This window comes from Artibeus jamaicensis, unplaced genomic scaffold (assembly GCF_021234435.1).
Source record: "Artibeus jamaicensis isolate MK-2021 breed Jamaican fruit bat unplaced genomic scaffold, CSHL_Jam_final scaffold_847, whole genome shotgun sequence".
Taxonomy (NCBI): Eukaryota; Metazoa; Chordata; class Mammalia; order Chiroptera; family Phyllostomidae; genus Artibeus; species Artibeus jamaicensis.
In genome coordinates this window covers 3,590,226-3,607,344 of record NW_026522057.1, presented here as the reverse complement: position 1 = coordinate 3,607,344, position 17,119 = coordinate 3,590,226, and the positions used below count along the sequence as shown (strand labels likewise).

Here is a 17,119-nt window from a genome sequence, read left to right as displayed (position 1 = left end):
ATATGATGGTGGCAGCAGGTGAGATAAAAAGAACAAAGAAGAAAAAACAGCAAGAGGAAATGACAGAAAAACATTTTTTCCAGGGTAACAATTACTTCCACTTGTCAATTACACACAAATCTACCTCTTCTAACAATAAAGTGTAGTTTTTAACAAGCAGTTCAAAAACCAAATTAATACACACACTTTGGAAAATAATAAAACAAATGCTAGACTAGAAACAGCACACTGTAACAGGACCAGCACTACACTAGCTAGCTTCCCCCTGCTTAAAAAGAAAGCTCTCCCTGCCAGGCTGGTCCTTAAAACATCAGCATAAAAATACAGGTGAGGTGGAAAGGGGTAAGGTAGGGTGGGCTGAAGGGACTTGCTATTTTCACAAATACCCCTGATCAATGAGCTTGAATGCTGTCATTCTAATACTTTTTCTTTGTACAACAGATAGAGCTTAGGTATAAACATATAGCTTAGGTACAGTACAAACATGACAACAGATATATAATGAAGAATCCACTTATTTTAAGATAATAAATCCTACCTTTCCGGGGTCATCCTTGGATCGAGGCACTTTAAGGAAACACTTGTTCAGTGACAGATTATGTCGTATGGAATTCTGAAATTAAGAAAAGCCACACAGTCATTGAAATCCAAAAAATAAAATCCACCTTTAAAAACAGAATAAAAAATCTAAGTAACTCTATGTACTTGAATATGACTACAAACTGTATTTTAATTGAGCTTCGAATTGGAATCTTTTTGATTTTCAAATTATGAATGTTACAAAGGGAGTGGTTATTGAAAAAGTTTTGGGTGAATGTTACATAATTCCAAATAATGCAATATATGCCCCATTTAAAATGTTTATTAAAACCTTTTAATGATGCAGGAAGATGTCTATGATTAATTATTTTGGTCAGAAGAGTACACATACAAATGAGATCATATGGTACTTGTCTTTCTCTGACTGGCTAACCCATTGTTTTCTCATTGTTTAGAAGGGATCATCTTTGTAGCTGTCTACATTCCAAGCAGAAATGGAATTCCCATTCATAAGTTTTAAACTGAAGTTTTGGTAATAAGATAGGCTTGAATTTACATTCATCTTTAAAAAACTTCTTTAATACAGTATCATCTTGTATGTTCATAGCAGTGTTATTTACAATAGCCACGATCTGGGGAAAAAAATCTGTCTGCAAAAATACCAAAAGCATATTTAGGAAGTAAAAACACCTAGAGAAATATGAGAGTCAAGACACGTATATACACACACACAATGAAAAAAAGAGATAACTTCAAATCTCACAACTTGGGCAGACATTACCTCTAACAATCACAAGAAAAGAAGGTAGAAGGGTAGAGAGTAGAAATATTTAGGACGATCCAGTCAACCAGGAGAAAAATAGCCCAGGTTAAATAACTAATCAAGGCAAACTGCTTGGCCTTGAAAACGCCAGCCCCAAAAGTAGTTTCTCTAAAGTACAGTATACTTGCATACAGTCTGCTTGCACTAGAATCACCTGAGATAAGTTTTAATGCAGAATCCTAAACTCCATCCAAGATAACTAATTAAAACTGGAACTGTCACTCAAAAATCTAAGTTTTAAAAGCCCTCTTGCCCTGGCTGGCGTAGCTCAGTGGATTGAGCGTGGGCTGAGAACTAAAGTGTCACTGGTTCAATTCCCAGTCAGGGCACGTGCCTGGGTTACAGGCCAAGTCCCCACTTGGGGGACACACAAGAGACAACCACACATTGATGTTTCTCTCCCTCTCTTTCTCCTTCCCTTCCCCTCTCTCTAAATATAAATTAAAAAATCTTTAAAAGCACTCTTAACTGATTTTTATTTTAAACTTGGCTGTAAACTAGCACCTCCAATTCAAATCAACAACCACATTCTCACCTGTGTTTCTCTTCTTGTACCATGAGAGAACTGGTTCCCCAAAACATCAAACATGTGCCCATCTGTTCCACCCTATTAAGCACATAAAGCTGTTTCACTGTTTCTCCCAACTTCCCAAATTCTTTTCTTGGAGTTATTAGAGGTAAAGACTGACACCAGCAAAATATCAGTACTAAAGACAAATCTATTAAAGTTCATGATTTCTTTGCAATTCTTTTCAACCTTAGTATGTATACTACAAAGGCATACAATCAGGAAGCTCTTTTCAAAAGTGTCAAAAAAAAGTGTTTTCTGTGATTACATTACCCATTTGATATGATGTAAGCTTGCTTTTGCTTATATTCGGTTTTAAGGTTTCCTTTCCCCATCCCTTTTGTTTTCTATATATTTTGGGGTTATTTTTAATGTGTAAAACACACAATTCAAAACTATACAAAAAGGTGTATCTGAAATCTTATTCCCTTCTATAACTCTGCTATTGCAGTTCCATCCATCCTGAAAGGTAACTGTGTTTATTATGTTTCTAGTTTATTATTTCTAAGTTTCTTTTAACAACACTAAGCAAACACATAATATATTTTTATTTTTTCCCCGCCACATAAAAAGTAGCATAATACACCCCCACATACACATAACATTCTTCTGTATTTTTTTAGTACCCTATACTCCAGTAACATAATAGGTTAATTTTCCTTTGTAAAGTGAATAATGCAAAAATTATGCACTATTTAAGTTTAAATAGTGAAAATAATTTAAATTCTTTTTCATATAGTTCAGGTTACAAAATCAATCATGGAAAATTCAGAGTGTTTTTTAAGAATTTATTTATTTATGTTTGTTTGTTTATTTATTTAAAGAGGGAAAGGGAGGGAGAAAGAGAGCAAGAGAAACATCAATGTACAAGAGAAACACTGATCAGCTGCCTCTTGCATACCCCCAACCAGGGACCTGGCCCACAACCCATGTGTACCCTGACCGGGAATCAAACCAGCAAACTGTCAGTTTGCAGGACTAAGCCCAATCCACTGAATTGTACCAGTCAGGGCCAGAGAGTGTTTTTTAAACTCTTCTAGAATATTCAAAAAAGTTATTTTAATATGAAATCTCCCTTTAATGTCCTGGCACAAAATGAAAGAGAGTTTTACCTAAACATTAAAATCCTATTTGAACGCTCTTGAGTGACCATGGCAACACTTCCTCCTCTGGGTGACATTAGTTGGCTCTACATTTCTGGAAAGGTATTTGACAACTGCTTTAGGATCCTTCTTCCACCCTACTTGGACCAATATAAACTAACTTCATAAGTTCTAACTGATCTCCGATTTTCCCCTAACCCATCTCCTCTACACCTAATGAAAACAGTGAGCAGCAGAGTGCAGGAGTGTGCCAAACAAGTCTAAGGACAGGGAATGGGAAGTAAAACCTGAAAAGACAGGGAATGGGAAGTAAAACCTGAAAAGAGAGATAGGACCTGAACAGAAACCCTTTCTCGTTTTTTAGGACAAAAACCAGTTTGCATTTGTCCACATCTGAAATTCTCAAAATAGTTCTATGTTTACAAAAATAAAGTTAAAAGTGATTATGGCATGTTCTAGGCACATAAATTTGGGTTGAAGAAACGTTCTAGAAAAAATAATTATGAAGCAGCTATTTCTGGAAATATTAAAAGTCTGACTAAAGCAACAGAACAGGCCAGATAATCTCTCTGGTATACCCTTAGTTAGAAAAGCAGTAGCATCCTTCTTTATCTACTCCCATTTCTTCTCTTTTACCTCCCTTTCTTCACTGTATCTAAATCATGCATCTTCCAGTTGAAACTGTATCACTACTTCTAACCCAGTTATAGACCATGACTCCAGCTGGTGAGCAGCAAAAAATTTAGCAGTCTGGATTTGGCACTTTCAGGTTCATTTACACTTCAGAAGCTAAGGTTAGACAGGTAAATGAGGTATGTAACTGAACTTAATATGCTACTCCCTACCAAATATGGACCAAGCTCTTCAGCTTGGCATTCATATATTCATGGGAGCTCTACACTCTGGCTCCACCCCAACTCTTCTGCTTGCTACTAAGAACCCTTACAACCATTTCCTAGAAGCTACTACAAAGACCTCCCTGAACTTTACTCTTCTTAAATTCCACTTCCTCAATAGTTTTCTAATGTCTCTTCCCTTCCTCTACTCTCATAACACTTAGTTTTTATGACACTCACTTTATAACCTCATTGCACTTCCCATAAGCTCTTCTAAACTCTCACAGCAACTGCTAAATACACCCTTTATTTAGTACTTTTTACTAGGTCACATATATAATGAATATTTTTATGGCTTACACACAGTAGGTGTGCCCAATTATTCAACTCTTCATAGTACAGCATTCTATGCTTTCTATTAGACCTTTATACATAGCATCATAATTGCTTGTTTATATGTATCCCCCTCATCCAATAAAAAGCTTCCTCAACAAACAAGTGTTGGCAAGGATGCAGAGGGAAGGAAACCCTCATGCAACATTGATAGGAATACAGATTCATGTAACCACTATGGAAAATAGTATGGAGGCTCCTCAAAAAATTAAAAATACAACTACCTTATGACCAGCAATTCCACTTCTGGCTGTATGTCCAAACAAACCCAAAACAAAAATTCAAAAAATATATGTACCCCTGTGTTCAATGCAGAATTATTTACAACAGACAAGATATGGAGGTAACCCAAGTGCTCATCAATAAACGAATAGATTAAAAAGCTGCATTACACACACATACACACACACACACACACACACACACACACACATATATACACACACACCACGGACTATTACTTAGCCATAAAAAATGAAATCTTACCACTTGCAATAGCACAGTACATCACTGGTCACAAAGCATCAGTAAATGTCTTTAATAAGTACACGGGAGGCTTAGAGAAACACAACTACCATCTGACGGCATGCCTGAAACTCTATAAACCCCTTCTTCCAAATGCAGACACATGCCCAACACAGCACACAACCGGTTAATTCTGATATGAGAGTATGAATATAACATGTGCAGATACAAAAGAAAGTTTATTTGTTGTATCACATCAATTAGGTAGGTAACTAACTTGATGGAACATCAAAAAGCCTAGATAAAGAACTATGGATTCTGCTCTGGCTGGTGTAGCTCAGTGGATTAAGTGCTGGCCTGGGACCCAAAGGGTTGTTGGTTCAATTCCCAATCTAGGGCACAGGGGGCATGTAAGAGGCAACCACATGCTGATGTTTCTCTCCCTCTCTTTCTCCCTCACTTCCCCTCTCTCAAAATAAGTAAATAGGGATTCTTAAAAAGAAGTGGTTGACTGTAGGGCTGCAGCAGGGAAGGTATAAGATGAGCCTGGAACATTCTGTGATGCCAGAAAAGTTAAAAAGTGCTAAACCAACAAAAAAACGTAGTTATGTCAAAACAGCACAGGAGCCAACCTATAAGAGCTACAGTGATCAAGGCTGTAACAATCTGAGCAACAAACAATAATAGCACAAAGAGTAAAATAAATATCCATGAGTGTATATTATAAACAGGTGATCGCATAAATAAACAAAAGGGGAACTGGTGCAAGTCTTTCTTACAGAAGAAAACCAGTTAATAAATTGAAAGAAATTAACAAAAAAATAAAAATCACCACTAGAAAATAATAAAGACCGCAGTGGTTATGATTTACTAACAAATGGTAAAATTAATGAGCAAAATTTAAGAAGAAATTAGGTACCTGAATGCCCTCAAAATAGCTCCCTAAAAAATTTTAAAATTTGCCCTGGCTGGTGTAGCTCAGTGGATTGCTGGCCTGTGAACTCCGGTTTGATTCCGTCAGGGCACATGCCTGCACTGTGGGCCAGGTCCCTGGTTGGGAGCATGCGAGAGGCATCCAATCAACATATCTCTCACACATTGATGTTCCTCTCCCTCTCTACCCTTCTCTCTAAAAATAAATAAAATCTTTTAAAAAATTTTATAATACACAAAGTGAGAAATAGTAATTTTATAGTGGAGAAACCTGGCATATACCACATTAACCAAAGAACTAAGGTTAACATTACCAGTAGTAAGATACAGTGACACGAAGGACCCCCCCGCCCCATATGATACACAGAAAAGGGCATATCACCTCTGCATAATTCCTCCCCTAAATACATTATCTCAATCTAATCATGAAAAAACAGACATTTCCAAACTGAGGATCATTCTCCTGTACCTGATAAGTGCTCTTCAAAAGTGTCAAGGTCGTAAAGACAAGACTGAGGAACTGTTACCAATTGGAGGAGACAAAGGAGACATAACTAAATGCAATGTGGGGTCCTGGATTGGATCCCAGAACACAGAAGGACATTATTGGGAAAACTAATGAAATCTGAATAAAGTCTATAATTTACTTAGCAGTTAACAGTACTGTTTCAGTCAAAAGTATTGTACCAACATTAATTTCTTAGTTTTAATCATTGTACTACGGTTATATAAGATGCTGATACAGAGGAATTAGATGAAGGACATAAGGAAACCCTTTGTAATAACTATGTAACTCTTCTATATATCTAAAATTCTTTCAAAATAAAAAGCTTCTGTATTTGGTTGGTGTGGCTCAGTGGATTGAGTGCTGACCTATGAACCAAGGAGTTGCAGGTCTGACTCCCAGTCAGGGCACATGTCTGGGTTGCGGGCCAGGTCTCCAGTTGGGGGCATGCAAGAGGCAACCACACACAAGCACACGTCGATGTTTCTCTCCCTCTCTTTTCCCTCCATTCCCTTTTCTCTAAAAATAAATAAATAAATAAAATATATTTTTTTAAAAGCTCCTGAAAAATGGTGGCTGATGAAGACAGTACTAATTCCAATACTACATTGTTTTTTAACCTTAGACTCACTAGAAACTTACCTGAACTGTATTATTTTCCAGTGAATGCCACATTACCTCTGCTCTAATCAGAATTTCATTTTCAATTATAAGCCCCCAAAGGGCTTTATCTTCAATAAAAGCCAATATTGCCACTGCTTACAGCATAAAAATAGTAATTTAAATAAAATCCTTACCTTCCAACCACTGCCAGCCTCTCTATAATATGGAAAATTATCACAAATCCACTGGTAAATCTCACTTAGTGTCATTTTCTTTTTGGGTGAGCTATTAATTGCAAATGTAATGAGGCTGGCATAACTGTATGGAGGTTTCCCGTCTTTGTGCTGTTGGACTTCCTCCTGGTCCAGGGTTGTATTTGGGTCGAGGAGTGCATTCTTCTTGGAGATCCCTGTTCCATGTGCATTCTGTGTAGCATCGGATTTTTGGATAGCTGCTCTCATGGTGAGCTGTGGTAACCAGTCCATAGATGTTAGGCTGCTCTCCAGTTCAGATGTCATCCTGAAGGTAAATAGACTCCTTAGTCAGTATCAAGGAAAGAACCCCTCTTTCTCAAAATATCCAATATTTACAAATCTAGGAGTTCCAAAGTGAGGGAAAGCCTGAGTTAAATCTGGAGGAAAAAGATTTCAGCATGTTAATGAGCAAAATAAATATTTAAGAGATGGACATTTTCAATCTTTTTTCTTATTTCCATCCTCTCCAAAACACAACAAATTTGGTTTTAAAATGTTTTAAGTCACAGAACAATACATACCCACAAAGTGATTCTGATGCCAATCTCTACTCACCAATAACAAGAGTCCTATAGAAACTTAAGACTGTACATCTGCCATTTCTTTTACACAAATTTTAGAGGAGTCATGAAAACAAAAGAGCACCAATAGTGAAATGGAGGCAAGAGGTCAGAAAAGTAACTGAGAAATCAGCACAGGAATTTATACAGAGGAAATAAGGTAGAATTGAGATGGTAAAGGGTAAGAAGAGTACAGAATAATAGACAGGAATGTCAAGGAGACACTAGTTGGGGGAGTTGATAGGGAAGAAGGATACAAACTCAAGGGCACTGATGAACAAGAGAAAAAGAGGATAGTAGGACCAGGCAATTTCTTCTTTAAAAAAAACAAAAACAAGTAAAGGAACAAGGTTAAGAAAACTAACCAAAGATCTGGAAGCACTGGATATACAACATTATATCACATAAATGGATGTTAAGAAAAGAAGCCTTAAGAGCTTGAATACAGGTTTAATGCAAACATCCAGTGATCTGAATTCTGAATATATTTTGCTCCAATGATGAAATATTCAGATCATTACTGCCCAAAGGAAAAAAAAAATCTGCTGGGTTAACACATTCTGGAGAAAGGAGGAAGCTCCTCTAAGAAATTAAAAATGCAGAAACAATATACTTCACAATGGAATTGCTAACTTTCAGCAGAAGGTACAAACCTTTCTATCCTGGGATCAAAGAAGTGGGAATAGTGACACAGACTGTAAGATAAAGAGGAATGAACCCTGGCTGGTGTGGCTCAGTGGAATGAGTGCTGGCCTGTAAACCAAAAGGTCGCTGGTTTGATTCCCAGTCAGGGCACATGCCTGGGTTACTGGCCAGGTCCCCAGTTGGGGATGTGCAAGAGGCAACTGACCGATGTTTCTCTCCCTCTCTTCCCCGCTCTCTAAAAAATAAATAAAAGCTTTTTAAACAAATAAAATAAAGAAGAACGAAAGACTTCTAAGTGGTATCAAAATAAAGGAAAAGGAAAACAAAATAAGAAACTTAAAGTACCTCAAAAGAAAAAAATGTATGGCTAAGAAAATCCCATTTAGGTCCTTCCTCCCAAGTGGCTGCAGAAAGAAAGCAACTTGGGGTATGTACTTGGGATCTGAACTTCTGGCAGGCATGTAGAATTGATAAAGAACACATGCTTTTAGGAACTTCCGCCAAGATGAATGCGTAGGTGGAAACACTTTGCATCCTCACACAACCAAATCTAAAAACAGTTTTAACAACAACAAATGCAACCAAACCACACAGAAAATCGACAATACAGAATCCGAAAACAACGAAATGCTCAGCTGAATCGGTGAGAGGGGCGAAGCCAGCAGCAGAGTGGGTTGGGCAAAAAAGATCCTCAACCGGGGTGGTGCACAGGCAGCCGAGGGCACGGATCCCAGGTGCGGGCTACCTACAGGCAGACACAGGGAAGAAGCGAGGTTGCGCATTTGTGCGCAGATAAACCAGTGAAGAGGTGAGCATTGAGACTGCGCAGCACAGGGCGTCGGACTGCACATTTGCACTCAGATAAACAGGCAGCTGGCGAGCAGTGAGGCAGACTGGGCAAGCGGAGAGGACCGCCATTCCTCCCTCTCTGACCCCGCCCCCACATACAGCATCACAAACCAGTGACCTGGGTGCCCCCCCCCCGTAAATACCAACACGCCTCTCCTCGTACATAATAGGCACGAACAGATAAAAAAACATGGCTCAAAAACAACTCAGAGCCCCAGAACCGATAAATCTAAGAGATGAAGAAATAGCCAAACTTTCAGATGCACAGTTCAAAACACTGGTGATCAGGATGCTCACAGAACTGGTTGATCCTGGTCACAAATTAGAGGAACAAATGAAGGCTAAACTAACTGAAATGAAGGAAAATGCACAGGGAACCCATAGTGATGGGAAGAAAACTGGGACTCAAATCAATGGAGTGGACCAGAAGGAAGAAAGAAACAACCAAACAGAAAAGAATGAAGAAACAAGAATTCAAAAAAAATGAGGAGAGGCTTAGGAACCTCCAGGACATCTTTAAACGTTCCAACATCCGAATTATAGGGGTACCAGAAGGGGAAGAGAAACAGCTACGAGTGGAAAACTTATTTGAACAAATAATAAAGGAGAACTCCTGCAATCTGGCAAAGGAAATAGACTTCTAGGAAATCCAGGAAGCTCAGAGAGTCCCAAAGAAGTTGGACCCAAGAACGAACACACCAAGGCGCATCATCATTACATTAGCCAAGATTAAAATGAAGGAGAGAATCCTACAAGCAGCAAGAGATAAGGGGACAGTCACCTACAAAGGAGTTCCCATCAGACTGTCAGCTGATTTCTCAAAAGAGACCTTACAGGCAAGAAGGGGCTGGAAGGAACTATTCCAAGTCATGAAAACCAAAGAGCTACAACCAAGATTGCTCTATCCAGCAAAGTTTTCATTTAGAATGGAAGGACAGATAAAGTGCTTCTCAGATAAGACCAAATTCAAGGACTACATCATCACCAAGCCCTTATTATATGAAATGTTAAAGGGACTTACCTAAGAAAAAGAAGTTAAAAAAAGATGAACAGTGAAAGGACAGCAAACTCACAGTTATCAACAACCACACCTAAAACAAAAACAAACTAAGAGGACAGCTAGATCAGGAGCAGAACCATAGAAATGGAGGGTTAGCAACAGGGGAGTGGGAGAAGGAGAAGGGGGGAGAAGGTACAGAGAATAAGTAGCATAGACAGTAGGTAGAAAATAGATAGGGGGGAGGGCAAGAATAGTATGGGAAATATAGAATCTAAAGAACTTGAGACACGTGGTCATAAACTAAAGGGGGGAATGGTCGGGGAGGGGTGTGCAGGGGGGGAGGGAAATGAAGGGGGGGAAATTGAACTGTAATGGCATAATCAATAAAATATATTTTAAAAAACATCATAATCTAGCCCCCTAGAGATAACTGTAAAAAAATGAGAAAAATAACCTCACTGATACAAAGTACTCAAAACAGTGACTGGCAAGTAGTAAGTATTCAATAAATGTTAGCTACTGATGGTGTTGGTGGTAATAGCAGTTACTGCTATTATTATTCACATTTCATTCTATAAACACTGGCTATTATTACACCATGCTGTCATTCTATTTGCCTCAATTAAGTCTCCACTGAGTAGCTTTATTTTGTTCAAATTCCCAAAGCAGCCAGCCAGTCACATATACTTGCAAAGTTAATATAAAAGTATATTCCAAATTGGACTATAACTGATATTGCAGATGTCTCCTACTGAGAACCATCTTCGCCTTATTCCCTTCAACCAGTACCACTAACTGACTTTATGATAGGCCATGGTTGTAGGTTAGCTCTCCAGTCAGGGCACAGAGAAAAATCATCCAATGAATACAAAAGTAAGTGGAACAACAAATCAATGTCTCTCTTTTTCTCAAACAAGGTTTTAAAGATACTTTATGCCCTGTGAACCAAAAGGTCATAGGTTCAATTCCCAGTCAGGGCATATGCCTAAATTGTTGGCCAGGTCCCCAGTTTGAGGTGAGCAAGAGTCAACCAATCAGTGTAACTCTAGCACTTTGATGCTTTGCTTCCCCACTTTCCCCCTCTCTAAAAATACATAAAATTTGAAAAAGTAAAAGAGACATTATGAATCAAATATAATGAAACATACAATAGGTAGGTACTTAATACATTATAGCATTCAATGAGAATTAATAACTAGATGCGTATAGGGCTAAGCTACAGTAAGATTTTGTACACATAAACACACACACACAAAATATGATCAAAATTCCTGTCCTCCGGGATACCATAGTCCCATCAGGAAAGCCAAACACAAGAGCTGAAAAAGAGTACAAAGCTGAGCTCATGCTGCAATGGCTCAGAAAAGGGAGAAGACAACATGGCCTTAAGAGGTACAGAAGGAAGACATTCAGTAAAACTTGAAGTTAAGTCCTAATGAGGCAGGGAAGACTGTCCCAAGTCATCAAAGACATCATGAGTGAGAATTACCCCACTGCTGTGCTTATTTTCATCAGTTCTGCTGGAGATGATCTGAAGTACACATAAAATCTCTTTTAAATTTAAACTCTGGAATAGAGGGGTTTAGGTTTCGTTTGAAATTTATTAAAATTTTATATACTCTTGGTAGGGCAGTGGAAGAATGCCTCCCTTGTTGGTGCTTAGATTAGCTGCTGCAGTGGTTCTCCATTAAGCACCAAAAACACAAAAAATGATCATTAGATTTGGCCAGATCAGTAACTTTAGAAAGAAACCTCTCAGTGAAATGAGGATGACGGAGGTCCACTTCTATAAAAGAACAGATTGTAGTAAATTTTAAAAGAGCATGGGAGGCTCTGAGGAAACTGGTTATGGAAATCTAGTTAAGAAATGTCAGGCCCTCAAGACCTCACCTCATTCCAAAAGCTTCCTAGCTGGCCTCCTAGACTCTTGATTCTCACCACTCCCCCCTGCTAATCATCTCCAGAGATACATACACTGCAAGAGAAATCTGCAGGAATTGTTTTTCATATCACCATGACCCAACACTTTTAAATGGTTCTTTCTCCTATTATACACTAAATCTAAGCTCCTCATTTTCAACTACCTTAGATTTTATTAATCTTTTATTAATCTTTCTCTAAATTCTTCGAGCAACAATATAGCCTCAGTCTGGCATTTACCCTGATGTTTTATGTGTATAATTATATCATATGACTAAGCTTTCTACCCTCGCTCCATCTTTCTGCACCCTCCCCATTAAGGATAGTAAGCTTACTTCATTCAGATGCTACTTAACATCATGGCAGGTACACGTTATCTGAAAAATATTCAGATAATGAGTAATAGTCTTCCATTCTGAAATGCCTTTTTCTTCTTATTCTGCCTACCTGGTTCCCACCCCCCACAAGATTCAGCCCAAATATCTCCCCCTCCAGAAAACCTGGTCAGTCTATTCTTTCCGTCCTCTATGCCCTACTGAACTAGATCCTACTCCCATAGAATATAAATACATCTATTACAAGACTTACAAATAATTATAATTATCTTTATCTTTCTCCCATGAGACTATGAGATCCTTGGAAAACACATTCTTACTTTTTTCTGTCTCCCCAATGCCTAGTAACATAGTAGGTAAAAGGTCAATAAACGGTGGTTAAATAATTAAAATTGTGACTATCCAATGAATGTGTGAATGTGCTCCTCCCCAAAGAAGTGAGACTATACACACTTAAAAGCTAAACAGAAGAAGTGAAAGAAAAGACAACTCAATAGCATGAAGTAAGGACAATCACAGGGTCAAAATCCTTTATATGAATTATGAAAAAGTATGACTCAGTGCACAGACTGACAAATGGCACTACACAGGTACAGACAGTCCTACCTAAATAGAAGAGATAAATGGGAAGATGGAAGCAAAGATAACATTACTTGTGGGAGAAAGCAAACACGGAGAACTTATAACTTAAGTTCTTAAATCTCTGATGATATCTATTTCTTAAAAGAAGTTCCACAAGGAATTCTTTCTGCATAAAATGAAAGGTAAAGAACATCAACATATAAGAATTCAACATTAAGTCAGACACAGGGGGAAGAGAGGTGGTTCTGACCCCACATGAAATACTGTCACTGATACGACCCCCATTATGCTTTTAGCTACTTTAGCACATTGCTTGGCCTCCCTCTGCATCTTCCCTGATTCCCAAGGAGTAGCCACAGCTTTCTACTAAGAAAGTTTTCAAAAGTGGGGAAATGGGTAGAAATATTATTAGCTCCCCAGATGTTGTTAACAGGAAGACATCAAGGAAAATAAAGGAATAAGTAAGAACAATGAGGATAGTTGATGCTGTTGACCTAGATATTCCTGAATCCTCCTACTCCGTTCTGGGCTCTTGGCATTGCATCATAAGACTTGGCAGCACATGAAAAATTGAGCAACTAAAAACTCGAAGGAAATCTTTGTAATTACCGCAGCAGTAATTGTGGTCACATCTCAGGGGACACACACGTATTTTTAATATACGCTATTTTATATAAATATAACTTATTACAGCATCTCAGCACTCAAGCAAAGTCTGTGGCAGAGACTACTTAATTGCCTAACATCTGTTTTTACCTCTTCCTTAGAAATACAACCCCAATTCTATCCTGGATGGCACTGCAACTTTTTCCCTTCCTGCTCTCTAGAGTGTGGACACAATAGTTGTTGCTCCAGTGGTCATCTTGGATCATAAGGTGACCTTTGAGAATGGAAGCCACACGCTGAGGATATGGAAGCTATAGAAACAGAGAGAAGGAATCTTGATCACTGATTTTTTTTGTGAAGCGATTATGAAGCTGCTGTAATCCTTGCTCCAAGCTGCCTGCCTTCCAGACTTTTTATGTGCTTATCTACTATAAATCTCTACCAGTAGATGAATACAACTCCTAACAAACACAAAATCTGGGACATGGAAGTGGGGTCATACAAGTAATAGAATCTAACATAAGATACCTTCTTAAAAGAAGAGTTGATGAAGCAAGCATTCTGATATTGCAGGTTGGAAAGCTGTGACACTTATTAAAGAGTGATGAAGAATTTGGTCAAACTGTTATCTACAAAAGTTGGCAAGCAAACCATATGCCAACTGAAACTACAGCAAGGCAGAAATGTAGGGAAAATTTAGAATGTTGGCATGTGTTGGCTCCATCTTGCCACTTAAAGCCCTAGGAGAGAAATAAATTTCAATTAGAGCTGCAAGAAGAGATGGAGAAAATGCAGATTTGCCAAGTGAGGTACTCCTTAACCGTGGTCTACAATTTAAGATGAGTCCTATAATTTAAAGCCTTATGTGGCTGAAAAAACACCAACTGCTTCTGAAGTGGCAAAGTGAAGTAACTGAGGACTAGCTGCAAAACTGCAGACTTAGCAGTAGAGAAGACTGGTGCTTTGCCACACAAAAGAATATTGTAAGGGGGGTGCTATCTTTCCAGCCGAGACTATTGTTCCAAACGGCCTCACCAGAACCATCATTCTCTCAGGAGCTAAAAGAAGTCAATGAACTTAGATGGGAAAAATTTATTCTTTATATCCATTAACCTGTAACTGAAATTTAACATTTCTTTTAATAGACACCAAATTATTAACAGTAGCATTTGCCATCAATAAAAATCACAAAATATTCATATCAAGTGACAAATGTCATAGCTCAAGTTTTTATTTAAACTCATCAACTACTTCAAAATTATGAATGCATTAGACTTGCCCCTAGATGTTTTTATTTAATGTGCTATTTTAAAGGCATATCTATTTCTCTGCTAATCATATTTCAATACAATGGGTTTCCTTGGTAATTCTAAATGTTTTGTTTTGTGAGTTTTGAGGCATTACTCTGAGAAAGATCCACAGGTTTCACGAGACTGCTGAAAGGGCAGCAAACAAGATTAGAAATCCCTGGGGTAGGCAGAGCACAGAGGGCAGGGTCTTCACATTCTGTCTGGGTAGGTCCTTTGGCTCAAAGCAGCAAAAAATCTAGAAACTAAGTTTTTACAGATAAACTATATGAGGGTTGGGAGAGAAAAAAGAATCTAGACTGCAAAAGCCTCGAGTTTCCAAAATAATACCCGTCAACAAGCTCATCAATAAGAACTGAGCTGTCAAAGTTGTGCATTCCCCAGAAAAGGCATTTTCACCAATACCCATCTCAGATGTGGCCATGGAGGACACTGCACAAAGTAAGATCTTTTAGGAGGCACAGGTGACAACAGAGGCTCCACTGAACAGCAGAATCAAGGAACTTTTTACATCGCCAGGAAGTCTCTGCCTCTCCTACCCAGTAGGGTTTTATAATCAACATGTTCTAGTGAGTTATTGAGGGATTTCCATCATCCCGTTTTCTGCTTTTACTGCTATTATCTTATTCTTTCTCCAGAATGTATTAGATATGCAGAATGAACACTTGGTTTATAGGTCTTTGAACAAGAAGCCACTCTAGGACTTAATGAAAGCTTGCAGAGAACCTGGTTTTTCAGCTAGATATAATAGCTGGATGAAACTCTGGGTTATCTCAGAGTAAAAAGGGCAAGTGAGCTCCATATACCAGAACAGTACATGTAGATACATGGGTACCCACAGGAGCAGACAGTGGCAGAAATGTAAAAATAAATGAAATAATCTATTACAGATTGACTTTACATTTTTGTAACTATGTAATTTTTTTAAATTTATAAATACAGTAATAATTTAAGCTATTTCCAAGCAAAGGTAGCTGACGTTACTTTTTTCAAAATTAGTTATCATATTCCAGCCAGATCAAAGTTTATATTCTTTTAATTTCAACAAGTAACACAGTGAGGGTCCTACATTGGAAAGATATAGTTTAGTAATTAAGAACACAGGCTCCAAAGCAAGACTGCCTGGATTTAAATCCAAGCTCTTCCACTTTTAGCTATGTGACCTTAAGGAAATTAACTTCTTTATGCTTTAGTTTCTTTATTTGCAAAATGAGGATAAAAACAGTACCCTCGAAAAACAACTGTGGGACTTCCGCCAAGATGGAGGAGTAGGTAGGAACACTTTTCGTCCTCACACAACCAAATCTAAAAACAACAAAGTTTTAACAACAATAAACACAACCAAACCACACAGAAAATCGAACACGAAGTCCGGAAACAACGAACCACTCAGCTAAACTGGTGAGAGGGGCAAAACCAGCAGTGGAACCAGTTGGGCAAAAAAGATCCGGGTGGTGCACAGGCAGCTGGGGGCGCAGATCCCAGGTGTGGGCTAGCTAAGGGCGGAACCCAGGGAAGAGGCACTGCTGGCTGTCTGCAGTCGGTCGCGCATTTGCACGCAGATAAACCAGTGAAGAGGCAAGTGTTGAGACAGATCTCGCAGGGCGGCAGACTCGCACATTTGCACTCAGATAAACAGGCAGCTGGCGAGCAGTGAGGCCAACTGGGCAGCGGAGAGGACCGCCATTCCTCTCTCTCTGACCCCGCCCCCACATACAGCATCACAAACCAGTGACCTGGGTGCCCCCCCCCCTAAATACCAACACGCCTCTCCTCGTACATAATAGGCACGAACAGATAAAAAAAACATGGCTCAAAAACAACTCAGAGCCCCAGAACCGATAAATCTAAGAGATGAAGAAATAGCCAAACTTTCAGATGCACAGTTCAAAACACTGGTGATCAGGATGCTCACAGAACTGGTTGATCCTGGTCACAAATTAGAGGAACAAATGAAGGCTAAACTAACTGAAATGAAGGAAAATGCACAGGGAACCCATAGTGATGGGAAGAAAACTGGGACTCAAATCAATGAAGTGGACCAGAAGGAAGAAAGAAACAACCAAACAGAAAAGAATGAAGAAACAAGAATTCAAAAAAAATGAGGAGAGGCTTAGGAACCTCCAGGACATCTTTAAATGTTCCAACATCCGAATTATAGGGGTACCAGAAGGGGAAGAGGAACAGCTACGAGTGGAAAACTTATTTGAACAAATAATAAAGGAGAATTTCCCCAATCTGGCAAAGGAAATAGACTTCTAGGAAATCCAGGAAGCTCAGAGAGTCCCAAAG

General features: G+C 38.7%; 1 protein-coding gene across 3 annotated transcripts in view; it reads right to left on the bottom strand.

The window, feature by feature from the left end:
• Positions 1–17,119, bottom strand: part of FOXJ3 (forkhead box J3) — a 105,879-nt gene that overhangs the window by 60,042 nt on the left and 28,718 nt on the right. For all 3 annotated transcript variants that reach the window (XM_053660372.1, XM_037149310.2, XM_053660373.1), the window contains exons 3-4: positions 6,964–7,288; positions 539–613 (exon numbers count right to left, since the gene is read on the bottom strand). In XM_053660372.1, the coding sequence (XP_053516347.1) occupies positions 539–613; positions 6,964–7,288 (400 nt within the window). The remainder of the gene's footprint in view (positions 1–538; positions 614–6,963; positions 7,289–17,119) is intronic.